The following is a 27,856-nucleotide window of genomic DNA, read 5'->3' as shown; positions in this document are numbered from 1 at the left end:
TTTGGTGTGTTGATAATTGAGTAATTGGAATTTGGTACGTTGATAGTTGCAATAGGTAAAGAACAACATGTCAACATTGATTTTCATATGTAAACATTCTAAAAACTAGGTTACAAACTTGTTGATTTATATAAGTTTGATGTTCTAAGTACACGCAACTACTTAATCGACAAACAAAAAAGAATTATCTTTATCAATAATGATATCAGTTGAATCTAGTCAAAATATTTACAGATACATATTATTGGCCGCCATTGCTACGTAAAGTTATAATTGTGTGTTTTTAATCAAAAAAGCAAGTTGAAAGAGCTAGTGGATTTACTTGGATTATTAAAATATTATAGTTGGTAATTTAAACTATTTTTATATGAAAATTCTTAATCTAATCTTATTTGTTATTGCATAATAAAATTGAAATTATCTTAGCAATAAATATTATTTTTATTTTCAATAATATTCTCTTTTATTATTGTTATTATGAGTGTAAATTGAGAGAATCATATTCATGAGAAATTGAGAATGGAAACTAAAAATTGATAAAGAAAACAAAAGCTAAAATGATAAATATGTTTCACATGTCAATAAATATGAATTTTATATTATTATATACTTCATTTATTTTTTTAAGTCACTTGTTGACACTGAGTATTGTTTTAATAGATCCAACTATAATTATTATTTAAGATGAAAAAAAGGAAAATAACATGTGAGACAAAACAAAAACCCTAAAAGTCATATACCTTTATCTATCAATCTCATATTAAAATTGTTTAAATGCATCAACAAGACAAGGAATTCAGTTCAAATGTATTATCTTACTTGTTATTTATTATTCAATAAGGCCTCAAACTCATTATTCACTTTCATACGCCTAAACTAATACGCGTTTAATTATTTATATGATTCATTTTTCCGTGTTAGATGTTAATGATTTTACACCGTGAAAAGTCGTCCATTAATTTTTAGTCGTATGGTTGATCAAAAATGTAAACCCCAAACAAGTAAGCTATTCAAACAGGTGTTTTAAAAACTGTATTCATGGATCGAAAGAAATTACATAAAAATTTAAGTAGTTCATCATCCAGTTAGGCCTTGTGTATATTCTGCCATTCCAGCAAGATTCTTCTCTTTCTAGACAATTTTGCAAGCTGGTCTACCAGATTGTATGCATCTATATTTACATGAGAAAACAACAAGAAATTGAAAGAAGCTCGAAGAGATTCAGTCGTTTAGCTTCGAGTTGTAGTACATGCAGAGATGCTTACGCACGATCTTTGTGCCCCCCAGGTTTCTTTAAGGCAAGCTTCTAGCATCAATGAGTCTTACTCAATCCAAACCATTTTAGGCATTCGGTGTCTAACTTTTGAGTTTCTTCTTCCAAATCGTTCTGCGAACTGCAGAAATGAAGAGCAAAATGGAATGATTAAAAGTACAGAAAAACCTGATTAAACAGAAATTAAAAGAATTGCAGTTGGCTCATCCTCACGCTTACCTTGCCTAATGGATTGGAAGCCGTGAGTTTGCCGGCGGAGAAATCAGAATAGACAACTAGATTTTGGACTCAGTTCAGCTGGCATTAGTAGTGCAAAATTAAAATAAGCTTTGCAATAAGAAAACTAGGCGTCATACTAAGTATCATGCTTCAAGAAGTAACCACGGTGGTCGTACTTCCTAATCAGAACATTTAACTCAGAGTATTATAAAATAGAGACACCAAGTCACGAAAGAACGATACCACATAAAGTTCCAGCCTCAGGTGTCATCAGAGATGTCTCGGCGACTCACATGGAGTCTGAAATCCAGCAAAGTCTTCTGTGTAAACCGAACCGGTTTGAACCTGTCATTATACTATACAGTGACATCCATCAATATTCTAATCACAACCGAAACTAAACAACTAACAAATACCTATAGAAAACATAGACATAGAGACTTATTCAGAGGAGTACGAAAATAGCTGCAAGAATTACCTTCTCCAGATCAATTTGGCTTGGTCAATTCCAGACCAACATCTTAGAACATATCGTCTGGCACAAAACCTTTTTGTAACATTTCATCGTGCAGACGGAATGCTTCTTTTAAATTGTCCTTGGCGACATATCCATTTATTAATGACGTATATGTAGATTGATCAGGGTTTACACCTCTTTGGATCATCTTCCTGAAGATCAGGTTGGCTTCTTGCATTCTACCCTGTACACAATAACCATGGGCTAGTACGTTATATGTAATAACATCAGGTAATAGCCCTTCACTCTCCATTTTATTAACAAAACTGAAAGCATCATCCATATTTTCCTCTCTCACGAGCCCATGTATAAGAGTGTTATATGTTCTTGTATCGGCAACAATTCCTTCGGCAATCATCTTGTTCAAGAACTCGTCTGCCTTTGAAGCAAGACCAGATCGACAATACCCTTTAATGATAGAATTACATGTAACAATATTGGGTTGAATACCCTTTTTAACCATTTCATCCCACAACCTTAGTGCATCAGTAACGTGACCTTTACTACATAGTCCATTTATTAAAATGCTATAAGAAACGTGGGTAGGGAATATTCCTTGACAAATCATTTCATCCCATAACTCGTTAGCCTTCTCCATGTCACCTTCCTTGCAGAACCCATCAATCAAAGTATTGTATGTAATGATATCCGGCTTGAGATTCCTCTCACCCATCATCTCAAACAAGTTCAGTGCTTTTTCCATATTCTCATCTTGACAGTAGCCATGGATAAGAGTCGTATAAGTGTAATAATCAGGAGATATCCCCCTCTCTACCATCTCTCCTAAAAGCTCGCCGGCTTCAGGCAACCTCTTTTCCTTGCACATCCCGTTTAAAAGTGTATTGTAAGTAACCACATCAGGAAGGAAACCTTGCTCTATCATTTCATCTCGCATCTTAAGGGCCTCCGATATATTCCCATTTTTACAAAATCCACCAATAAGCATAGTATAAATCACACTGTCAGGAGCCAAGCCCGCATTATTCATATCCCTAAAGTACCTCAAAGCTTGATGGACATCCCCTCTCCTAGAAAACAATCCTATAAGCAAGCTAAAGCTAACCAAGTCAGGAACAACGCCATGATGCACCATTTCCTCAAAAGTCTTTTCGGCATCTGCAGCTTTACCCTTTCTGCAGCACTCGCCAAGCAATATATTATAGGTAGACGTATCAGGACTCAATCCAATACTAATCATCTCACTTAAAGTCTCTTTTGCCGCCACATATTTCCCATCCTTACATAGACCATTTATAATCGCATTGTACGCAACAGTACCCGGCCTTAAACCTTTAGCTGTCATTGAGTTCATCAACTCAAAAGCTTCATCTAAGTTCCCTTCCTTACAATATGCATTGATAAGAGTATTATAAGTCACAATATCCGGGAAAACACCCTTCTTTTCCATGTCCAATAGAAACAAATTGGTATCCTCAATTTTCCCGTCCTTACACAATGCATTAATCATAATATTTAGAGTGTAAACGTTTACTTGGGTACCCACTCGGGTTACTTCTCCGTATATATCCCACGCCATATCAACCCAATCAACCTTAACTAATCCACCTAGAAGGCTATTACAAGCATTTATAGAAGGCGAAAATCCCCTACTAATCAAAATTCGAAAAGCTTCAGATGCTTCTCTTAGTTTTCTAGCTTGTACATAAGTCCTTATCAAAAGATCAAAAACCAAAGGATTTGAACCACAATAATGATAAGTAGATACCAATGAATCAACAATTTGAGACCTTGAAACACCACTTTTTCGTACCATTCGGAGTATCAAAACTTGAGCATCAGAAATTCTCCTACCCCTAACTAATATATGAATCATGGCACTCAAAGAATTTGAATTCTGTTTGAAAGTAGGAAACTTTGCTAAAAAATCAATAAAATTTAAACCTAATTGTACATTTCCGCAACATTTGTACAAGATATCAACAACTATTGAGGGATTTAAACGACATGTTAAATGGTTTAAAGATTCAAACTTTCTGTTTTTTAAATGTGAAAAAATATTTTCTACAACAAAAGAGTCTGAGATTGATGTTGTAAAATCTGTTTCCTCTGATTGAGGATTACCCTTTGAAGGGTGTTCAAGGGTCTGGGTGGTTTCAGGTTTAGGGTTAGAGAAAAGAGAAGTAGAGAAGGAACGGTGAGAATACCTTGGGTGGGTTGAAAGAGCCGGGAGGAAGAAACTTTTACATTTCGCCATACTTGAAAAATAGTAGCCGTTGTTTATATCTTTCAGGCGACCTCTTTAGGTCATGCCGGAGTTGCTTACAGCAAAAGAAAAAGAGAGGGAACTTGGACCACCACTTAAGGTCACGTTTGGTTTCTTCAAAGTCAGATCTGAAATGATTTGAGACCTGAATGGACTTAGAGTCGAATTTTAAGATGTTTGTTTTGTAACATATTCGTCTAATGGACTTAGAGTCGAATTTTAAAATTTAAATAGATCCAATTAGAAAAAAACTGAAATGAAAATTGTTCTCCTGACGAAAATGATTTAGATTCTTATTTCGAGTCAGATTTTTTGTCGTTATCTGATTCTTGAAGTGTGATATGTCTGAATGACTGATTTAGATTAATTTTTGATTGACGAAAGATCCAGGTTAAATTATTCAAGACTTGGACAATCAAAATTTGTACTAGACAATTGAAACTCAAGACAAGTCAGGCTCAGGCAAGTGATTTTTTTTTTTTTTTGAGAAATCATCGACGATCTACGTTAGTCGTAACAAGAATTGATAGATCATGAAGATGTGATAAGCACGATAATTGCTTAAATTAAACCAATAATTAAAGAGGCCTAAAACCCGACAACAAAAAGCCTAACGTCCGACAACATCTACTTTATTTAGTGTCTAAATTACATGTGATAAATCTTGGTGATAAACTGTTTCTATCGAGACTCAATCCCAAGAAGTCGTGGGCTTAAGAATTATGTCCTACCATTACACAAAAAAAAAAAAAAAAAAAAAACCCTTACTCAAGCCATCATGATTTAGAGTCCAATTTATCTTACACCAAGTATACACTCATTAGAGTTTTATACTTCAAAACTTAACCCTTCCTTCTTTTTTTTTTTTGAAAAAACTACCCTTGTTCTCTTGTTTGGGGGGAAGAGTGTTGAATGGAAGATGGTGAAGAACTACTTACCCACTTCGAATTTGAAGAAGAAGAATCAAGAAATGGGGAAGAAGAAGAACTCAATGGAAAAGGAAGAGAAATATGCATTCATGGATGTTCAAGACCTGTTAAAGTCTGTCTCTGTAACCTAATTCCACCCAAACCTCTATTAACCTCTACTCAAATCTTAATCTTACATCACCCTCACGAAGTTCGTCACAAACTAGCCACTGTTCCAATCTTAACTAAATGCCTTCAAAATTGTGAAACCCTAATTGGTAGACGCATTAATCTTGGTTCTTCCCCACTTCTTGATTCTCTCTACAACTCCACCACTACTTCGATTTCCAACTCCCAAGCGATATTTCTATTTCCAGGTACTGATTCTTCACCAGCTATTGAATTGAATGAATGGGTTTCTTCTGTTTCTTCAAGATTGGGTGAGAATCAAAATAGGGTTTTGATTGTGTTTGATGGGACATGGAAGCATGCAAAAGAGATGGTTAATGCTAGTTTACCATTTTTGTCTAAATTTGCAACTAGGGTTTGTTTGAAATATGATGTTGAGGTTGATGGGGAGAGTATATTTGATTCAGAATTGATACTTAGGAAAGAACCATTTGGTGGGTGTATGAGTACAATTGAAGCAGTAGCAAGATCTCTTAGGGTTCTTGAGCCTCCTAATCATGGACTTGAAATTGAAGAGAAATTGATTTCAGTTTTGAGAGCTATGGTTAAGTTTCAGACTTCTTATTTGATTCAAAAAACTGTAAAACCCAGAGCAAAGTTATTGAAGAAGATAAAGAATAACAATGGAGAATGAAATGCAATCTAAATTTAGAGATTTTTTTCATGTCAATTTATAGTGAATGAATGAATTAATATTGATTTCAAAATGTGTAACTTTAGAATATATAAATTCAAAATCATGATTGATCTTGATTCTTGATTCTCGATTGAAGTACTGATAGTACAATCTATACATTTGAATTTAAACAGACAGACAGATAAAGTTCGCAACTGATATGATGTGACAACAACTTCTCGCATCGAGTACAATTTGAGCACATAACACATGCTAAATACATTGATAGGTTGGTTTCGAAATAGAAACCAATTTTCGTATGGTATAAAAATATATGGGATTTCTCTTGTGACTACTATAACTAACAAAAGAAACCCTTTTTGACATACATATAATGATACAACAATGATGTTCCGATCTACATGGCTTGCATCTTCTTTTCAGCTTCTAATTTCTTGTAGTGAAGGAGTTCAATCCCTTTCGCTGCTAACTGTTTCTTTAGATTAGTTGATGCTTCCTCATATTGCTTGTTCATAAACACTATTTCGTCCATTGCTTCTCTGTGTCTGCCTCGGTGAGCATCAAGCTTTGCTTGTGTACTTCGAAGCCTCATCCTTAGCTTAGCTTTCTCGTTAATATTACATATTGTATCCTGTAGAAGTGATAATTTGACGAATCGAACAAGACAAAGAAAACATTCCCGATTTGGTGAATGCACAAAAACTTAAACTAAGAAACAGCTGTAGAAGAAGGAAAACACTCACTTGATGAATCTTCATCTCTAAATCAGATAGTTTTCTACGAAGTTCATCCATATCAACTCTAGCTTTTGTTAACTGTTAAAATATTTCATATGGGTTAGATTCACGAGAATTACAACATAAATTTATTAAATATTGCGAGATTAGAATACCATTACCATCAGGATATTCTTTAAGTTTTTTCAATATTAACTTTTTGCCACTACTACTTGAGGAAGTAATGTTTTAGTAACTGAAGTCTTACCTCCTGACAGTTTTCTGTCTCAATTTCGGAAATCTTGAGTTTTAGCCGATCAATCTCTGCAGTCTTCTCCATACTGCTGACAAAATGAAAGTCAGAATAGTGAAAGCAAACAGAGTCATTTCAGACTTCTATTACTATCAACTCCCAAGGTTATTAATGTTCTAATATTCTGTAACTGAAAAACGTACTGCATCAGACCTAAAAAATCAACCAATCTACATGAACCCAAGCTAAAGAAATCCGCAACATTTTGGACAGAAGTCTTGTAGGTGAGTGTTCTTTATGTCAACCATGAGAATTTAATTGCCTTCTCAGGGTACCGAATACCACTGAAACTTGGTGTAACAACATCATGTACCGATACCTCTATACTAAACACGTCATTTGAAAACTTATAGTCCATGACCAGTCGAGGACTCAGAATGGAAGAGAAACGGATGAAGGTGTGTACCCCAAGAACAAGGGGTTTTGGGTATCGAACAACCTGAAAGACATGAATAATTATTAGCTAGCCAAGTGGTTGTAGAGGTTTGGAGTGGATAAGGAAGCCCTTTGTCGGAGACTTATAGTGGACAAGTGTGAGGAGAGTTGGGGAGGCTGGAAATCTTTGAAACCCAAAAGGGTCATGTTTGGTGCAGGGAAGACCGCTTAAAGATACTCCCTACTCCTTCGTAAATCTCGCTCAAGCAAAAAGGCTCGGTGTTTGAGTTCTACAGCGATATGGAGAATGGTGTGAGTTGGGATCTTCGCTTTCTTAGGGGCGAGCAGCGACTAGGAGGTAGATCAGATTGGAACTTTGCTGGAGATTTTGAATCAAGCAAAAATCACGCCAGAGGAGGATGTGTGATGATGGAAGGACCTTGAAGGAGTGAAGTTCTCAATGAAATTCTCCTATCAAATCTTGAACAGTCGTGAGCAACAGTATAACTTTTTGGCAAAGAGCTTAAAGACAATGGGAACTTCGAAGTTTGAATCAGAAAGAGAGCACAAGTACAAAAACGAAAAAAGATACCTGCATTTTTTCTCCCATTTGGTATTTTCTTCTGACAGGTTTAACCTTTCCTTTAGCACATTGTATTCATTTCTGAAAGACTCAAGTTCATGTTTTACCTTCAATTTAAAATACTTGACGTCAGTTTATGTCTCAAAATGACCACAAAGCATAAGAGCAGGCAGTAAGCAATATGAAAACTCATCCGAAACAATTGATAGTTGTAGTGACATCAAAGAGAGTGGCAATAGAACAATAACTAGTTTTAGTGCTAACCGTAACAAGACGATATTATTAGTGCAAACAACACAGCTAACAGTGTCATCAGGATTTTAGTCTTACCTCTCGACTAGTTTCATTCTCCATGTTGGAAATCTCGAGTCTTAGCTGATCAATCTCAACTGTTTTATCCATACTACAGAAGAAAATGAAATTTCAAATAAAGAAGGAATCAAATTAAAATTTCTGAAAGATAATGATCAACTCCTGTACCAACCACTCTAATACCCATTTAAGGAGCAGTAAAAACAGATAGGCACTTCTTTTTTGGGGCAAGTGAATAGAATAGTAATTACTTCAAGAAGCAAAAGTAAAACAAACCTGCATTTTCTCTCCCAGTCAGCATTTTCCTCGCAAAGTTTTAACTTTTCCTTTAGGACCTCGCATTCATTTCTGAAGGACTCAAGTTCATGCTTCACCTTCAATATACGAAATTGAATGTTAAATCGCATACATAAAGCACCAGGTTGAAAGAAGACTCTGCAGACAAAATATACCTCTTCTATCTCCTTCGACAACGATGCAAGTTCAGCATTTGATAACTTTGCCTTATCCGCAAGTGCTTCAATAGAAGCTTTCTCCTTAGACGACCATATTACTTTTTCCTCTTCCATTTCCAAAAGGGAATTAGCGAGTTGCTGTAGATTCAAATAATAAACTGATAAAACAAAATATTACATCACATTGAGAGAGAGAGAGAGAATGAAATCTAAAATAGTGGGTTAGTACCATTGCCAGCTCTTCTTTTTCCTCCAACAAAAGGCTGATAGATGCTTCCATTTCATTACAGGATGACTCGGACTCAGCCAGCCTACTTTTCTTTAACCAAAAAATTGTAAAATATTCAAATTCTTTTGATTCTACAAATGACTCCAAAAAACAGAAAGTTAGAGAACAAAGCTGAAAAGCTTACCATGCCTGAAACCTCTTCTCGCAACACTTCCATATCGGAATTTGTTTTACTCAAATTGATAGACACAAGTTCCAATTCTGAAGCCAGCATTTCATTCTTAATTAAGGTTTCCTCCTTTTCTACATGTACAGCTGCCAACTCTTCTTCCAGAGAAGCAATAGTTGTTTCCATCTCAAATGCAAGGACTTCTAGCTTTTTGTATTCTCCCTTATAATGATGGTAAGATGAATATATTCAGACACAGAAGAAAAAAAACACGCGTGTTGGTGAAGCCATGACCAAACACATGAGTTTGCAAAGGCACGGCCGCACGGGTATAGTTATTGAAGTAAGAGCGTCGAAGTTACGTAATAAGATAACTAAAATTACAGCAATCACAGAAATTTACGTAATAAGTAACAAATTCGTTATGTTCCTCCCCTGATGTAATTTTTCTTCTTATATTAATTCAAATTTTTCAAAAAAAAAGATAACTAAAATTACAGCAATCACAGAAATTTAAGATGTTTCAATTTAGCATATATCTAGATATATCTTATGTACCCATACTTCCAGCTACTAGTGACAGCTGCTAATGGCATGCTTCTGACGGGGTTAATTGTTTGGGGACAAAAAACTGATTCGCTTACTGCTGCTGCAGCTTACAACTAGAAACCAGCTGCTTAAAAAAACAATGCGCCTTTCGGCCACAGAGCCTAAGTATCGACATGTTTCAATACAAGTATCAATATGACAATAACTTGTGTACTCAGTGCATCAAGACTTGAACAACGATATTAGGTTATTCATGATTCTCCGTGATCTTAAACATAAATTGCTATAGAAGTTTTTGCAAATCATATTTATTATAAATATATTTGTAAAATACCATATCTATTTTCATATTATTTATTGAAACTTATAGACAAATGCAAGGGATGTTAACGCATGCAGATGATGATGGAAACCGAGGCAACTTTGTTGGATCAGGAAATTTAACTTCGGCATTCATGACTAAGAATGAAACCACAAAGGCACAAACTATGATTTCCTTATTCCAGTAGTATTAAGAATTTCTAACTTGAGTCCTTCTAAACCACATCCTTTTACCTGTGTCGTCTGTTTAAAAGGACTAGCAATCCCCTTGGATTTCTTGAAATCAAATGTCCTGGAGTCACGCCTTCTGTCAACAAGTGAGTCACGCCTTCTGTCAGCTACTGATTCACGTCTGGAGATATCCCGCTCAAGAAGATTTTTCTTACTATGCAATTGCTTTATCTCTCGTTCAGCTTGTGCTTTTTCTCCCTATACGGAATGTTAATGAGGGCGATCAATGTGAAAATATTTTACAGCGAACAAAAACTAGCGAAGAGAGACAGGAAAAGGAATAAACGAAAACCTCAAGTTTGGTTTTGTCTTGGATAGCATTCTTCAGCTTGGCCTCAGTCTCTTTCAACTTCAATTTCGTTTTCTCAAGCTCCTTTCTCAAGTTTTCCTTTTCTCTTGCCAAAGAACAAGATGATAAGCATAATATTTCCTTTTCAAGATTTTGAATCTGAGTAAGGAAGTCTTTCTTCTCCAACTCATTCAATTCACAACGATCCTGTAAGGGCAAGTCAGATTAGAAGACTACCTTAAACCTCCTAATCAAATGAGATTCGAGTACAGTGACATACCACCAGAACCTTCTCTGATTGTTGGAGGTTCAGTCTAAGTTCGTCTAATTGACTACAGAGGTCGACGGACTGGTGCTGCAAAATAGACTGCGAAAACAATTTCCAGAAGAATACTTACCTAGATGAGTTCAAAGACATTATAAAACAAAGACTACCAAGTAGCAACTCTATTATGTTCTCACCTTATCACTCTCAAGCTCAGAAATCTTATTCCGCATGCAAATGTTAATCCTCTTGTGGTCACTGAGGATCGACTTCAACTGTTCAGAATCCAAGCACATGGAGGACTTGAGGTCCTGCATCCATAAATTAGGAAATGAATTGAATAGTGACAGAACATGGAGCCACAGTATAGTAACAGCAAGACCGTAAAACTATAAAAAACAATACCTTTAGCTTTCCTCTGCCCACTGCCCAACATTTTTGTATGTTGAGTGCGACATTGTTAATTGTGACTATGGTAGAAAATTATAGTTCGCTAGTTTGATGTGCAAGTCATATTTTATTAGTATTTTAATTCACTTAGATATTTCTGCATTTATGATGTAATCTCCGATATAGTTAATATCGCCCCTTGTCCAATATACATGCGGCTATAAATTTGTAATTGTATGATGAAGTGTCTAACATGGGTCGAAGCAGAGTGTCCCCTTTGAAGTGTTCAGTAACAGAGCCATGAACTTGTGAGTAGAAGGTAGTGAACTAACCATGAACATATGTGATACAACTGACAAGCTTTGAAATAGCTCGTCCACAACAGAGCAAATACTCTCACTAACATCTCTTGAACTCTGAAGTTCCACCACTAACGCTTCGACCTCCGCTGAGATGTTCATCATAGCTTTACCATTTTCAGCCTAAAAAGATGTTGAGCGTGAAATCAATATGCTGCAACAGTAACATAACATATTGCAACTAAAAGTTACAGGAAAAGTAAGACTAGCAAAAAAGAGGTAAAATGAAGAAATGTGTTAAAAAATCCACCTCAAGCTTCTCTTGTTGAACTGATTCATCTGACTTCTCTTTATAAAGCTAGAAACTAAAGGAATTACTAGTTTATAAATGAAAGAGCAAAAGGCAGAACAAAAACTCAGTTAAGAGATTGAGTTGTTCTTTTTTTTTTTAGAAATGACAAAATTCATTACTAAGTGCCAAGAAGGCAAAAAAGGAACAAGCCAAAGGAAACAAATATAGAAACAAACCAAAAGGACTCAATCACACAAAAGCGACCAATAAAGATTACATAGGCAACCTCATTCTCCCAATCCAGAAGAACTGGAAACTGTGGTGGGCGTGAAAACTCCCAAATTTTTACTAGGCACAGCCCAATAAAATATCAGGCTTTTAACATTCGAAGGGATGTAGGACCAGAAAAAGTTACATAAAAGCCTCTTGATATTTCAGAAGTGAAAGATGACGCAAAACTGATCCAAAATAACAATTACCAAGTACCAGGTCAACACAATTGACAATTCTGGATCAAGATTGTTCATACTGACTTGAGAAATCGCCACAGAATAGTAAGGAATGGGATTTATACCCTATAGGGAGATTTGCGCAATCCGCAATTTCTACAGCAAAGACACTCCTATTGCATTTAGAACTTATTGCTTGACTTAGGTAGTTCATTATATATGTTTATTTGTTCCTTGGCTTGATTTGGAACTTTTAAACAGCAAATTGGAGGATTTGTTCGGAGCTGGCATACCTATTCACTAGAGTTGCAGGAAGATTATCCAGTATTATGTGTAGTTCCTCAAGGTTCAAGCTACATCCAGAACTCCACCACTAATATTTGCGTATTTTGAATCAAAATTAATCCTTTCTCTAAACATTACACATTTTGCAATTTACATTCCTTCAGAAGCCATAATGAGGCAAAGAAAGTGTCTAGGTGACCTCCTACTTCTGTGTATCGTCAGTTGACATTTTTAGTGCAATGCAAAGCAAAACCATGAAAATGTAGATTAGATATCAAGCTGGAAAATCACAGGGTCCTGTTAGCTAACAAAGTACTGTAATTTAGATCACGATTACCTCATCATCTTTGGCCACACTATGCATCTTTTGCTCCATTGCTGTCTTAACGAAATTATCGAAGTCTTGTTGGATAGAAGATTTTTCCATTTGCAATGTCTTAATCTACATTAACCAGAATTAAGCATACCCTGCCAGTCAATGCCCAAGATTGAAAAGAACAAATATAAGAGAAAAAAACAAATAAAACTTAGAAGAACAGCTTTTGCGAGACCTGTTCCTGGAGTTGCTCAATCAAAAGAACCGCCTCCGAGTCCCTCAAAGCTGAGCCTCTAACTCCATCAGATGTACTTCCACATGGTGTAAAAGGAAAAAAGCTTTTTGCATCCAAATGATAACCCTCGTCGGATAACTTTGTGGCTAAGCATTCGATATGAATGTCCTTTGTCGTTCTCTGTCGATAAAAGGTTAAAACTATAGAAGGCTTCAACAAAAAGAAAAGCCCAAAGGAAGGACAAAACGACAAAAACCTGAGTTTCAAATTCTAACAGCAAATCTTCATAAGCTGTCTGAGTTTCAGCTGACGCCTTGTTCTCCTGCAAAAATAATATGTCCAGTTAAGATTTTGAAGTTTTTCTAAAACAAATTATCTAAGAAAATGATACATACTACAATTGTTGTCTTCTTCTTAAGTGGTGGTTTTCTCCTATTAGTTACACACAGCAATGCATTAGCGTTTGGAAGAATGCAATCCTCCAACAAGTTACTCCTGTCATCTTCTGGCATGCAGATATCTTGAGTGATATCAACACCGACCACCTCATTTTCTTTCTCTAGTTCTTCGAAAGGAACAGGTAGTCCCATATCTCGGTCAGGCCTTATAGGGTCCTCAAACGGGGCATTTGAGTATGGTCTGGTGAGAGGCAACTGAAATGACAATAGAGTAAGTTAATTCAACATTCCACTATCTGGAATAAATGAGAAATCTGACTAATACTAATTATCGCAACACTGTGCATCAAGTTCAATAAAATTGAAGTAAAACATAATCCTACAAGTGAAGAGAGAGTAAGGTACTCAATAACTAATCATAATTAATTGTGCAATGCGCGAAGATAAGTTCTTCAGCTCAGAGAGAGAGAGAGAGAGAGAGATGATGCACTTGTTCTTGACATTGTGCTTGTGCTCTAGATTAATATAATTTTGTTCATAAAACTTTTCTTTTAATTGAAGTATGTGTTCCTCAAATTTAGAGGAAAACGAAGCATACAACGGAAGCTACTTCCTTGGCATTCAGAGAAAATTCAAGATCAAAAGCATAAACTTATTGCACCCTAATATTCAGTTAGAAGATGAGACAAGAAGAATATTATTGCAAGAAATACATTAGAAACTTGGAAGTATCAGTTTGGCAAATTTTATCACGTCAAACTAATTTCCTATATAAATGAAAATAATTCTTCATGCTTCTGTCCTTTCTCTCAGCCTGCATGACTACTACCTAACTTTGAGAAAGTTATACAGATGATGCCATTACTGCGTAGAAAAACGAATGTGAAAATTATTTTTTGTGAAGCGTGAGTTCAGCATCGCCTTTGAGATGACTTCATTTACCACAAAGATGTGTTCTGAATGACATATATGAATTATTCCAGCATCCAAGAGAAGCGACACTCACCTGCTTGGTGACAGTCTCTCGTAAAAGGGGACCTGGGCACCATGTATCTCGCCTCTTCTCCTGCACCAAATAAGAAAAAAAGGGAATCAACGTAGATTTTTGAAGAGAGAGAGAGAGAGAGAGAGAGAGAGAAGGGTTAAGGAAGACAAAAAAAAATAAGTACAACTGCACAAAGCTGAGATACACATAAATGAAATGTCCTAATCAAATTAGAGATAAAACTGACCTTTTTATTCGTGGGACGATTTTCGTCCACGTTTGAGTTCAAAACCATCGAACTTAAATTCTCTATTTTCTTAGCTTGTTCTTGGAGCCTCCTCTCTCGTAGTGCTTGAGCTTTCTTTTCTTCTTGCAACTCCAAAGCTATTCGTTCTCTCTCCAATTCACTCTATATAAAAGAAAGTTTGCTAGCTTTAGTAAATTCGTATGCCTTCTTCGAACATATGTGTAACACAGACACTACAAATGTGATTGTCTTCCATACTATTTTGCTTTTTACCTCATGTAAACACGTAAGTTCACGGTAGAAAGCAAAAAAAAAAAAAAAAAAAAAAAAAAAACTAAATTTGCTCCATATATCAGAAATTCAGAATAGATAACAAAAACTCCAAATCGGGGAATGCATTGACCTTTAACAATGTATTTCTCAGTTGCAGGATCTCGCCTTCAAAAATCTCAGAGTGAGAACCCTACAAGAACAGAATATAAGAAACTAAAGAAGCGATATTCTAAATTCTAATGATGTTTTCTGGAGTTAAAGATAAGATATAGGACATAAAAGACCTGTAATTTTGCTTTAAGCTCCTCAATCTCTTTCTTTTGACGCTTTAACAGAGCTGCATCTGTTAAAATCTGCTCACAAGAAATATATGGTTTCGTAGTTTGAATAAAATCGAAAAACAGTCTAAACGTGAAGTAGTAAAAGTGCTTCAATTTGAAGCAGAAATGCATGTTAAATGTAAAATTGGAGTCACAATGAAACCTCGTTCACGTGTGCACAATTTGTAATGCGTAAAGCTCTACTTGCAAATTGAAGACTACTTTTTGTCTCATCTGAGTGGATCTGCCATAAAAGTGAAAGTAGAGATGGGGTCACAAAGTAGTGTAAAAAAATTTTGAGGATTGAACAAATATGAGCACAGCCGCACAGGCAACAACAAACACAGTAAGAAACACAATGCCGCGTCAAAAGAAGTAATATAACCCGGAAAAAAAAAGGAAACAACGCAACGCTTATTCAGAAACTAGTGAGTCTTGAAGAGTGACTGAAGCTAGTTGAACACACATGAAAGATTAACAACAACTCGAATATTGTATTATAACGAGGATGCTTGAATATTCGCTATAGCTACACAAGGCAGTCCATGTTGTATGACTGTTTTTTCCTCCTTTCCATAACTATCAAATTTTATCCTTACCTTGACCTGATAACTGAACCATGGAACTTTCATTCTAAGGTTGAAAATCTCATCCGAAGGGTTTCTACCTAGGGAATTATATCGACAATTCTGTCTCCATTTGACCTCCAGTTAAATGCTACACGGCTTCCCCACATTAAGATACTAGTGAAATCACATTTTGGAAAGAAAAAAAAACTTTAATGTTTTTCATGGAAAAAATCCTATAGTTATATCTAAGAAAAGGCATATAAAATTATCACTAGCTAGATATTGTCGCAATATTGGAGAAACAATAAACATTTTAAAACTGAAAATAAACATTTCAAAAGAAAAGCAACCAATAAATAAATCGAGGAAACATAATACATCGAGGAAACCCAAACTGAAAAGATCCAACCATGTACTCAATGAATAAGAAAGATTAAGATCCTGCTTAACAAAGTTAGTATGACTACCATGTTTTCACTTGGAGAGATCAAAGTTGATAGAGTAATTGTGTAGGTACCTGTGCAAGGGTAATATTACATATGATAGCAGTATTAGCATTCCCACCCAATGACGGTTGCAAAATGCGTGTGAGTTTGCTATCTCTGTAGGGCACATGACCCCTGCAATAGAAGCAAGTAACATGAGGAAATGGTAAAAAATACAAACACTGACCAATGAACTGAACTTACCCCTGACTTTCAGCACCTTCACTCAGCTTCTTAATCACAGTACCAAGTGTCATCAGGCTTTTGTTTATGTGGGAACCCTCTTTCAGGCGCATTCCTTCTGCACCAGTTTTTGCTGCACGTTCTGAACCAGCTAAGTCCACTAAGCTCTAGTAGCAGATCATCATCAGTATTGCACGGAAATATCATGTGATGTCATTAAATAATAAAAAAAGAAACAGTTTATAACAAGAAAAAAGGAGATGGATAAAGTTAGAGCAATAACCACATACAAGAACAGAAACACGAACAGCATCACACGAAACACCCACTTCACCATCTTCAGTCCTATCTCTACTCTCAATTATCTGAATTTCGGATAAGAAAAGTATGAATACTTATTTGGTATTTAGTATTTGCTAACCAGGCCAGCGACTAAATAACTAGTAGCAATAGCCTACCATGCGAAATATTGTATGAGATCTGCTACTGTAGACATTCATATTTGTCTCCCCAAAGTGACGGTGAGCTGCGTGTTAGGAAAATAAATAAGCAACCATCAATTTCCTAACAATGTTTGACCATATGAAGACACAGATTTAAAAATATGAAAATAGAAAGACGTCAGTGGAGAGAATGAGAAAGATAGATAGACTCACACTCGCCGAACTCCATCAACTCAAGAACTTGTTCAGGAGTTGCGACAATTTCTTCTCTCAGACCAGCGACGAATATCCCTCTCTTCAACAACAGGAAAAAACGCAGTACAAACTCAAAGGGATTGTTTACTAGTCAAACATTGAAAATCAGATTTTGACAAATAAAAATGCGTACGTCAAGACTTTCATGAATCTGTAACTTTCTGTGCTCTGGAGCTAACAAGTCATTGATCTCCTCGTTATAGATTTCCATATAAGACATCCGCAGAAGAAACTCTCGATCCCCATCCTAAAAATAGACAAATATCAAAAAAAAAAAAAAAGTCTCTCGTAAGTAACAACACAATAACCATAAATGTGCTACAGTGAAACACCCATGGGATGGTAAAAGATACAATACTCCCGAAGTCTATGACTTCAAAGGGATTTAGTTTTTCTGTTGAGCTCGACTAACATTGGTAATAATTGTTTGCACTATGATGTGGGAAGCCTTATGCCTAATCTTGTCTTTACTACTTCACTAGTCAATGAATTCAATTACTATACAACATTTGCCTACAAAACAACTGGAGCACTTTTGCAACCTCATTTTGTATCAGGAAAGTGATACCTCTTGTATTATTCGAAACAAATCACGGACGGCAAGAGGGATAACCCCTGGTTCAGTAGCTGACCCTCGCATGGTATGGGTTTTGCCACTATTGGTTTGTCCATAAGCAAACACAGTACCTATAAAGAAAACAATTAGAAAAAGAAGAAAAATAGTAACAATAAAGAAAGATGAACGGAAAAACAATAAAGAATTTGCACCAAGGAATAAATAATGCCTTGGCAGATTCATTTCAATAACAACCTAATCATTTCATAGAAGGTAAAAAGAAAAACTATCTACTTGCATAAACAGGGGCTACCAGTAGCTACATCACAGAGCAATTAAAGTATATGGTGACTGAACCATAAAGGATATGAGTGATTTCGTAAAGCTATCAAAAGAATCAATAAGACCCTAATATAGTTTCCTTGCATCATAGAGCTATTATTGCGAAAACACGAATTCAATGTCAGGTTGCCTTCATATATCCAGTGAGATGTTCTCTTTCGATAAAAAATTTTAAAAAAAAGAAAGAAAGAATATGCATAAAAACTAAATAAAACTCGCACATGAATTGATCAATTTAGAAAAATGTGTGAAGGGAAAAAAATCAAACATTGCAAGAAACAAGGGTAATCATTTGCAAGCACATAATTTTAGGGTTTTAGAGAGAAGGGGGTCTCACCATTGAATCCCCTAACTGCAGCATGAACCAGATCCTTTGTACGGGCTTCATAAACTTCAGACGTCCGACAATCTTCTTTGAAAATCCGATCTAAGAAATGAAACAGTATATACAGTAAGACTTAATTTCTAAAACCCTAGAAGAAAAGGGTATTAATTGAACAAGAAAATGAAAGAGAAATAGTAGAAATAGTTACCAAATTCGAATTTGCTGGATTGATTAGAGATGAAGATGGAATTGCCTGAAATTTTCCAAGGGCTAGTCTTTTCATCTTCTAGAGAAAGAGGCTTTGGCCGAAGGGTAACGTAGATTCTCTCCATAATCGGAGAGAGTAGAGAGAGAAAGCTTAAATCTCTTTTAGGGGTTTTATGAATCTTGCAGAGGATTTTTCTTCCCCCTTTCTCGTGTTGTTGAATTTCTTGAACTGATTACGAAGGGGATTTTCCCGCCTATTATAAATTCTCCTGATTCAATTTACGCACCCCGCGCGATAAATGAACGCTAGTCAACTGGTCAACGTTATTTGGCCTTGTTTTGTCAAGCAGTCAACGCTAGTCAACCGGTCAAGTAGTAAACGCTAGTGAACTTGTAATTTTACATATTTTAGAAGAATCTTAATCTTGCATTCTGTTTATCTATTGATTACTTTTGTTAAGAATACTTTACTATTTTGTAATTTTACATAAAAGATAGTTATAGCATGGATTTTTTTTTGATGAGAAAGTTATAGCATGGTTGGAGGCAGATAATTGGTGGTTAGAATTTGACTATAGTCCAAAGTTTTCAATTTAGAAAATGGAGTTAGGTTATAATTCTTGCGAAAATAGAATTAGATCATCGAACAGTTAGAATTGTTCATGTTCATTTTTTTTTTTGAAAGTAATAGTTCGTGTTCCTTAACATGGATATTGTCTTATCTTTATGTTTTAGATGTAATCAAGTTTTTATGTTATTATAAGAGGGAAAGGCTCTTACTAAGTTGGTGTGTCATCTAATCAAGGTGTGATGGATATTAGTTGAAAAGAAATGCCACACCAAAATAAAACTAGATGTTATCTTTATTTCAAGATTCCTCCTTCAATGTGAAATTCCACATTCCATCTCCAAACTATAGCCCCATCAAATGAATGGATGAAGTTTCAATACTTTGTCGAGGTTTGTAGAGAGAAGATGTTGGAACACAAAACTTTCATTCATAACTTAATATTAGAATTTTCACATACATGTCACGCTCTTAAGTATACTAGAGGGCCTTCTTTGTTAATAGTCAGCTTTATTTATGAGCTGATAGTCTATGTTTATTTTCACAAAAATATGGTATCTGTGTGATTTATAAACGTTTAAAATCATAACGTGATTTAGTTGAACGTGGCAGAATATAGATAGAAAACGAGATCAATTTTTCTATTGAAATTGTGTTTGAGTTCACTTCTCTCTTAAAATCATATATGTCGAATAGAAACCCCTTTAGAATTTTGTAATTCACAAATAGGAAATGATATCAACATTTATTATACATCTACCAAAATCATTTGCCTAAGAAAAGATCTATCCCACTTAGATTTGATACTTTGTAGGAGTGAAGATTAGTAGAGAGAGTAAAGGAGAGAGAGAGGCAAAATGCAAAAGTGGGGGCCTCCATTTACCTCAGTGGAGCAGACCATTCCATTGAAGCTGAAATGTCAAGCAAAGCACCAAACAGGAAAAATTGGAAAGAAGAAAAATCTCAAAATCCATCTCCACCCACCCCAACAAAAAAGAAGAATGAGAATAGAAAAGTAGAATCAACTCTAAACTAATGAGTTTCCAAAGCATCATCATCAATTTCATCACTATCACCATCACTACTTGACTTCACTCTTCCTTCAATCTCACCTACCAACTCCCCTTTAAGCAGAATTTTCCTCAATTCACTAAAGAAGAAACCTTCCATTTTTCATCTCTAGTAAGCTTCTCATCTCTCTCTCTCTTATTGTTAGCAAGTTTTATCATCTTTTTTTTTTTATTAAGAATCTAAAAAATAGAAGTGGGGAAGAAAGAAAAAAAGTAAAACTAGAATTGCTTCTTAATCAAACTAGTTGGTGACCTCTGTTTCTTTGAATTCCAAGGAAACCCACAAGAAGAATTACTTTGGGTTTGAATGGATTCTTTTAATGAAAGAAGTAGATTCTGTTATGATCCTAATTCAGATACAGATGGTGAAGATGGATTCTCTGGTCTTCTTGATATATTTGTTCATCATGCTAGAAATATACATAATATTTGTATCTATAATAATCAAGATGTTTATGCCAAATTCTCACTTACTTATAGTCCAGATGAAACTCTTTCAACTAGAATCATCATTGGTGGTGGTAAAAACCCTGAATTCAATGAAAACCTAAGAATGAAAATTACCCAACTTGATTCAGTCCTTAAATGTGAGATTTGGATGTTTAGTAGAGTTAGAATTCACATGGAAGATCAACTTTTAGGGTTTGCTTTAGTACCCATGTCTTCTGTTGCAGGAAAAGGTAAAGTTACTCAAGATTTCACCCTTTCATCTACTGATCTTTTTCATTCACCGGCCGGAACGGTTCAATTGACTTTGTTTCTTCATACCACTCTACCCATTCATCTTTCTCCAAAATCATCTGAATCTGTTTCGAATTCATCCATAAGTTCTGAGGTTGTATTGCTCGATCGTCAAGTTTCTAAGGACATTTCGAACCACATTGAATATGAGAGAATCGAGTTTCCTGATATTAATATGGTGAAACAGAATCAACAGATGGTTACCGAGTTTTTCGAGCGAAATTCTAGTCTAAAACCATTTCTACTTGGACCTGGTTCATTTTTGCACCTTGGTGCTTTCTCACAACCTGTGGATGATTATGAAATGACTTTAAATTCATCTGAGGAGAATAATGGTGAATATGTTTCTCCAAACGGAAGCATTCAGAATTCTGAGTTCTTTGGTTCGACTACTACCAGCTTAAGTGATGATAGGAACTCGGGTGACTCTATCGACAAAAAAGGACGGGCGAACGGTGAGTCGTCTAATTCTCATGTTGCTTCTCTATGTACTGATGCACATCAAAGTCCCGGGGCCTCTCCGGAAACACCAACTTCGAAGAAAGAGAACGAAATCAGGAACGAGAAGGACTCGGATTTCCCTAACAAAGATGATGAGAATTCAAAAGAAAGCAATATGAATTCTGCTGCATATGGTCCAGTTTTTCCGGCTCCACTTTCGAATATCAACCTTGAAGCTGAACAATCAGCAATGCAGAAACAGATTGTCGATATGTACATGAGAAGTATGCAGCAATTTACAGAGTCCTTAGCGAAAATGAAGCTTCCAATGGATCTTGACAAACCAGAATCCAACGACAACGGTGATATAATACAGCAAAATGGTAATAACAACAAGACAGACATGGATGAGAAGAAGACAGATGGAAAGAAGAAGGATGGGTCGAGGGTTTTCTATGGTAGTCGAGCATTCTTCTAACCAATAATATTTATAATCTCGATACCAGTTCTAACTACTTCCTGGTAGATGAGAATGGAGCAATATAACTGCATTTCCATCCGCGTGATTTGTGATGTTCTGTGAGTAATGTCTCGTCTCTTTGTCCATGAAATATTTATATTGTTTTCTAGTATTCATTCTATAGCTTTTCGATAGTTCGGTGATTGTTTTTCTGTTGGAATTGAGTTTACCGAGTAATAGTCTTCTTCATTGTAAAATCAGAATGCATGTCAGTCCGAATATCTTCTATCTGTAACATTTCCGACTACGTCTATAGGGTTGAAATGTTGAATGAATATTACTTTTTCTGATGTTGCTACGCTCCATGATAACATGATTGATTTCTAAACTGTTCAAATGTCTGAACTTGACATTCCTATTTTTCTCTTTTTATCTTCAATCTAACTATCGAATACTCCATTTTCAGTGATTTCCCATGTTTATCCTCAACAGTTGATAAAAAAGAAACAAGTAGTATAGTGTGAGAAAAAAAGCCTGTGGAACCGTTATGAAACCCTTTCTTGTCATTGTGACAATGAATTTTGTAAAACAAGTTCTCCGCCATGAATTTTGAGATATTCTATCTCAAGATCATGAAACCACTTCTATACCTTGCTTATAAACCATGGGAATATGCATAATAGCAGCATTCAGACAATGTACCACCAGGCACCAGCTACAAAAGTGACATTCAAATGTGGTCAATTTTGAGCTTCAGTATCTTGAGAAAGCCCAGGGAAGGAAGATAATATAACAGTCACCCCAATACCAGTGACTCGTGGGTCGAGTGTTGTAACGCCCCAAATCTAGATTTCCACGTCGGCGGCCATGAAAACCTAAACTCAAAGCATTTCTCCGCAGAACAGTAAACATAGTCGATATATCCATCAAAAGAGACAAATAATATCAAATGTGAAGCTCATAAGAATCAATAAATCATCTAAAAGAAATCCATTAAAACTTTCTTAACTCAAACAATGTTACTAAATCATCGACACGTAGGTCGGACAATATCGAATGAAATAAATAACTGTCTAGGAGGCGAAAATCCAAATAACTACCTAATCTCGAAAGCGAACACTAAGAAAGAAACTCCGAGCTGACGAACTGAGATCAAACTGGTGGCGCTCCCCGATCTCTATCACCTGAAAAATAGTAGGCTGGGTCAGAACCCAGCTAGTAGATTTCTAATTACCTAAGGTCTAAATAGACCAATTCAACACAAAACCAAGTATCGAACAACAGATCAATAATAACGGTCCATTGTGTTACACCTTTCATACCAACACAATTGAAGTCAACCTATTACACGGTTGAAGAGATTCATACAATACAACTTTCCTTTTGGAGGGGCATAACCAATTTTGAGGTCCACGAGATAGCGTCACTTACCATTCGTGTTTGCATCGTCTTAAACCTCTCAATAGACAAAGGATACCACCCAAAAAAGGGATCCGTGCAACACGAGCACAGTGCAACACGAGCACTTTACATATGAGCAGGAGGCGAACCAACCTCTAGTTGGTAATTACTTCTCAAACTAGAAGTATGTGGTCCACAAGAATGATCTTGTGTTTGCATCGACTTAGACCTCTTCATAAACTATGGATACATCCCAAAAAGGGGATCCGTGCAACACGAGAACATATGAGCAGGAAGCGAGCCAACCACCGATTACTTATGGATTACAATCGTCAATCCATATCACTGGGTTGTCCAATATCACATTGACAAACCCGTGTTTGCAATCGATCCACATGTCGAGCCAACCAGTCTTAGTTCATTCCATTAACGGAACTCAAGATCATGGTCCACCAAGTTATCTAATATCACATAAATAACTAGTGTTTGCAATCGACTCACATGTCGAGCCAACCAATCTTGGTTCCGACTAGCTTATGCTTTCTAGGTTAACAACCTAAAGCAATTTATCACACACAACTATTGGTAGCACTCATGCTCCAATATCACACAAATAATCTCATACAATCAATTATCAACAACAATAACATAAACACGAATAATCATTAGCGTCTAGGCTGCTGCCCGGATGTATTTTCTACTATGTTTATATTATCCTAATAGTCTAGGTTGTTGTCCGGGTATACATACCCCATTAATATAACTATAATCGTCTAGGGTTACTATATTGTTGTTGTAAATAGTCTCTAATCATAATGGATATCTATTGTAGTACTAATTGGTTCTAAGTTGATGATAACCTAGTAAACAACAATGGTTCAAAGCTATTATAGTCCTACTATCCAAAACTAGGTTAAAAATTAAAGATGGCTATGTAAACCCTAGGGAAGAAGAAACTTACCTGATAATGAAGCACAAAGATGAAGAAACCAAACCCTAACAAAGCTTTTTGATCTTCTTTATCCTTCTTCTTCACTTTTTCTCTCTAAACCCTACTCTCTCTCTAAACCTTTTCCCACTCAATCACCTCCCCACTTCACACTCTCGGGTAAAGGAACAAGGAAAAAGAAAATAAAAGGGTGGGAAGGGTTAAAGTGGTTTAAGGGTTTATAAGGGTGCTGCTATTTGCACCCTCGTTTTTGCTAGCAGCACCCTTATAAAGTAAGGGTGCTACAAGTGTCCTCTCTCAGTTATTGTCTACCTTCATAGAATCACTATCTGGCTACACTTGATATCCCTAATTAGTGATTCACCGAGGTAAGGGCTCTCTTCTTTTAAAGACACATCAAAGAGAGAGGTGATGAAATGAAGAAGAGATGAAGTATCTTTGATTTCTCTAAATATTTTTAGAGTTATTTACTTTTTGGCCCCTTAGTTTGTTCTAAAAGATTTTTTGGGGGCATCAACCATATTTAAAAAGGGCCTAATTTTGAATTTAGTAAATCACTTTTATAACAAGGACAATTATGAAAACAAAAAAATTAACCACTAAAATTAATTGACGGTGATAACAAAAGGGGGTCAAATTTGAATTTTAGAAAAACAGGAGGCCGAAAAGAAGTTGGTAAGAAAGTAGGGGGACAAAAAGGAAATAATTTATTTTTTAAAATAAATTCCATTTTGACCCTAAATTTGTTTTAAAAATATGAATTTTTTTTTGGAATTAACTCATATTTAATAGTGGCCTAATTTTGAATTTACAAAAATACTTTTACAAGATGTTCAATTATGGATACAAAAAAATTAGTCATTAAAGTTAACTGACTGTGTTAACAGAAGGAGGCCAAAAAAAGAAGACTGTAACAAAGTAGGTGGTCAAGAAAGAAATAACTCAAAATCTTTTAGTTGATAAAGTTTTTCTTAAATAATCTCATTTTATATTACTTTTTTTATATTTTTGTATTCATGTAACTAAATGCTCTTAAGGTAGTAGGCTAGTAGCCACCTTTTATTTTTTTACTTTGACTGTGCAGTTCCAAGCAACCTATGCTAAATGTTTGCTTGCTGCGAAGCATCCTAAGTGTTCTGTTGCAGAAGCAGGAAAGCTTGAAATGGAAGCCTTACATAAAAAGGTAGAACCTTTTATTTTTTTACGTACCCCTCTGATCATCTTATGTCTTGTGGATTTTTTTATCTAATAAAATCTTATTTTATAATATTTTAAATAGTCTTTATTTTATAATATACTTTTTTTGTAAACTTTTTTAATATAATTTTTGTCTTATAAAATCTTATTTTATAGTTTTCTTTAAATAGACATCATTTAATAAAATAAACTATTTTATAAAATTTTTTAATATAATTTTTATCTTATGAAATCTTATTTTAGATTTTTTCTTTTTAAATAGTCTTCATTTATATAAAAAAAAGTAGAGGGCCAAGAAGAAAATAACTTAAAACCTTTTAGTGGATTAAGGTTTCTTTTTAAATAATCTTCATTTTCTATAACTTTTAACTTATAAGTCTTATTTTATAAAATTTTTTTTTTTTTAAATAATTTTCATTTTATAAAAATTTATTTAATAAGATATTTTTTTTATAGTACTACTCAAATGAGTTATAAAAGGAACATTTTTTTTAGTTTTGCAGAAAATTAACTAAAAAATTTTTAGAATTTATTTAGTTGTAGTAACCATACTTTTTTTTTGTATTAATAGTAACCATACTTACTATTCAACAAAGAAAAGAAAAAGAAAAAAATAAGATTTTATCTTAAGAGCTAAAATATAGAGATTAGGTGATGAAGCGAGTGGTATCTCCTTTAATTTACAAACTAATTAGTTTGTTTATAAAAAAAAAAATTATTTTATAAAATCTTTTATCTAATAATAATTTTTTAAATAATCTTCATTATAAAAGTTTTATTTTATATAATCATCTTATTAAAATCTTATTTTATTATTTTTCAAATACTTTTCATTGTATAAAATACTCTTCTATAAACTAATTTTATTTTATAAAATCTTATTTATAAAACTTTTGTTATATAAACTTTTGTTTTATATAATCTTGCCTTCTTCTTCTTGATGATAAAAGAAAAAAAAATTAAATGATTTTGTTTTATAAAACTTTGATTTTACGAAGCAATTACTTTTTTTATAAACTCTTCATGTATTTATTTTATATAATCTTTATTTTGTTTTGGGTATTTTCCCTAATGGCCCCCTACTTTGTGACCAGCTTCCCGCCTGGCCCCCTACTTTACGAAAAATACCCATATGGCCCCCTACTTTACGAAAAATACCCATATGGCCCCCTTCCGTTATAACACCGTTACTCTCTCTATTCCATTTCTTTTCTCTCTCCTCCAACATGTTTTCTCTCTCTGCCACCTCGTTAAAACCAGCCAACTCATCATCTTCTCCGGGAAGGTCGCCGACCGACCAATTTTCCGGCCGGCAACCTTCAAACCTAAAAAAAAAAATTATTTTTTTATTTCATCTCTCCTCTCTCTCTCTCAAAAACAAATTTTTTTTTTTTTTTTTTTGACTTCCTCTCTCTCTCTCTAAACTCCGGCGAAGGGGGTTTCCCTTCGCCGGAGTTCGGGAGACCTTAAAGGTCTGCTCGAACAGACCATGAAGGTCTGTTCCGGCAGATCTGGAAGGTCTGCCGGAACAGACCTTCAAGGTCTGCTGCTCGGGCAGACCTCAAAGGTCTGCTCGAGCAGACCTTCCAGATCTGCTCGGGCAGATCTCGAAGGTCTGTTCCGGCAGACCTCGAAGGTCTGTTCCGGCAGACCTCGAAGGTCTGTTCCGGCAGACCTCGAAGGTCTGTTCCGGCAGACCTCGAAGGTCTGTTCCGGCAGACCTCGAAGGTCTGTTCCGGCAGACCTTCCAGATCTGCCGGAACAGACCTTCATGGTCTGTTCGAGCAGACCATGAAGGTCTGCTCGGGCAGACCTTTAAGGTCTCCCGAACTCCGGCGAAGGGTAACCCCCTTCGCTGGAGTTTAGAGAGAGAGAGAGGAAGTCAAAAAAAAAAAAATTTTTTTTTTTTGAGAGAGAGAGAGGAGAGATGAAATAAAAAAATAATTTTTTTTTAGGTTTGAAGGTCGCCGGCCGGAAAATTGGTCGGTCGGCGACCTTCCCGGAGAAGATGATGAGTTGGCTGGTTTTAACGAGGTGGCAGAGAGAGAAAACATGTTGGAGGAAAGAGAAAAGAAATGGAAGAGAGAGAGTAACGGTGTTATAACGGAAGGGGGCCATATGGGTATTTTTCGTAAAGTAGGGGGCCAGGCGGGAAGCTGGTCACAAAGTAGGGGGCCATTAGGGAAATAACCCTTTTGTTTTATATAAACTTTTCGTTTAAGGAGATATTCAAGCGTTCTGTTTCGATCGAGAAAAGGGGTGATGTAGAGGAGTCATAAGTAGTAACGAAGAAGATGCTGCATCGAAGACTGATTGGGAAACGAAGAAGATGCTGAATCGAAGACTGATTGGGAAACGAAGAAGATGCTGCATCGAAGACTGATTGAGAAACGAAGAAGAT

General features: G+C 35.4%; 4 protein-coding genes across 6 annotated transcripts; 2 read left to right on the top strand and 2 right to left on the bottom strand.

Moving 5' to 3' along the window:
• Nucleotides 1–1,021: 1,021 nt before the first annotated feature.
• On the bottom strand, nt 1,022–6,192 carry LOC147545915 (Tetratricopeptide repeat (TPR)-like superfamily protein). 3 transcript variants are annotated; one of them, XM_086638155.1, is made up of 5 exons: nt 4,786–6,027; nt 1,971–4,387; nt 1,736–1,848; nt 1,493–1,570; nt 1,022–1,394 (listed from the first exon to the last, which is right to left on the bottom strand). In XM_086638155.1, exon 2 carries the CDS (start codon nt 4,222–4,224, stop codon nt 2,014–2,016), a length of 2,211 nt encoding a protein of 736 aa, XP_086494281.1. In that variant the 5' UTR covers nt 4,225–4,387; nt 4,786–6,027; the 3' UTR covers nt 1,022–1,394; nt 1,493–1,570; nt 1,736–1,848; nt 1,971–2,013. The 3 variants fall into 3 exon arrangements, with proteins under 3 accessions (XP_086494281.1, XP_086494283.1, XP_086494284.1); XM_086638157.1 differs by having other exon boundaries at nt 1,493–1,848; nt 4,786–6,192; XM_086638158.1 differs by lacking the exon at nt 4,786–6,027 and having other exon boundaries at nt 1,736–1,837; nt 1,971–4,350.
• On the top strand, nt 5,146–6,083 carry LOC147545916 (DTW domain-containing protein). Its single transcript, XM_086638159.1, has one exon. It carries the CDS (start codon nt 5,146–5,148, stop codon nt 5,962–5,964), a length of 819 nt encoding a protein of 272 aa, XP_086494285.1. The 3' UTR covers nt 5,965–6,083.
• Nucleotides 6,026–18,958, bottom strand: LOC147545914 (P-loop containing nucleoside triphosphate hydrolases superfamily protein). The gene is made up of 32 exons (XM_086638154.1): nt 18,630–18,958; nt 18,434–18,523; nt 17,767–17,885; nt 17,332–17,445; nt 17,157–17,238; nt 16,959–17,026; nt 16,791–16,865; nt 16,522–16,667; nt 16,350–16,452; nt 15,427–15,507; nt 15,228–15,296; nt 15,074–15,133; nt 14,671–14,832; nt 14,445–14,504; nt 13,436–13,693; nt 13,297–13,362; nt 13,041–13,220; nt 12,827–12,931; nt 11,497–11,646; nt 10,972–11,085; nt 10,790–10,876; nt 10,513–10,716; nt 10,224–10,418; nt 9,135–9,341; nt 8,951–9,040; nt 8,719–8,859; nt 8,543–8,640; nt 8,285–8,357; nt 7,964–8,061; nt 6,952–7,024; nt 6,711–6,782; nt 6,026–6,598 (listed from the first exon to the last, which is right to left on the bottom strand). The coding sequence occupies exons 1-32, from the start codon at nt 18,751–18,753 to the stop codon at nt 6,365–6,367; spliced, it is 3,798 nt and encodes a 1,265-aa protein (XP_086494280.1). The 5' UTR covers nt 18,754–18,958; the 3' UTR covers nt 6,026–6,364.
• A 1,046-nt stretch (nt 18,959–20,004) lies between these two features.
• On the top strand, nt 20,005–22,258 carry LOC147545913 (Calcium-dependent lipid-binding (CaLB domain) family protein). Its single transcript, XM_086638153.1, has one exon. It carries the CDS (start codon nt 20,574–20,576, stop codon nt 21,924–21,926), a length of 1,353 nt encoding a protein of 450 aa, XP_086494279.1. The 5' UTR covers nt 20,005–20,573; the 3' UTR covers nt 21,927–22,258.
• The last annotated feature ends 5,598 nt before the right edge of the window (nt 22,259–27,856 follow it).

Source organism: Eschscholzia californica, unplaced genomic scaffold (genome assembly GCF_041429995.1).
Source record: "Eschscholzia californica isolate CP2 unplaced genomic scaffold, dmEscCali1.0.p SCAF_4, whole genome shotgun sequence".
NCBI lineage: Eukaryota > Viridiplantae > Streptophyta > Magnoliopsida > Ranunculales > Papaveraceae > Eschscholzia > Eschscholzia californica.
Note: the sequence above shows the minus strand (reverse complement) of the source record. Positions and strands in the feature narration are given on the sequence as shown.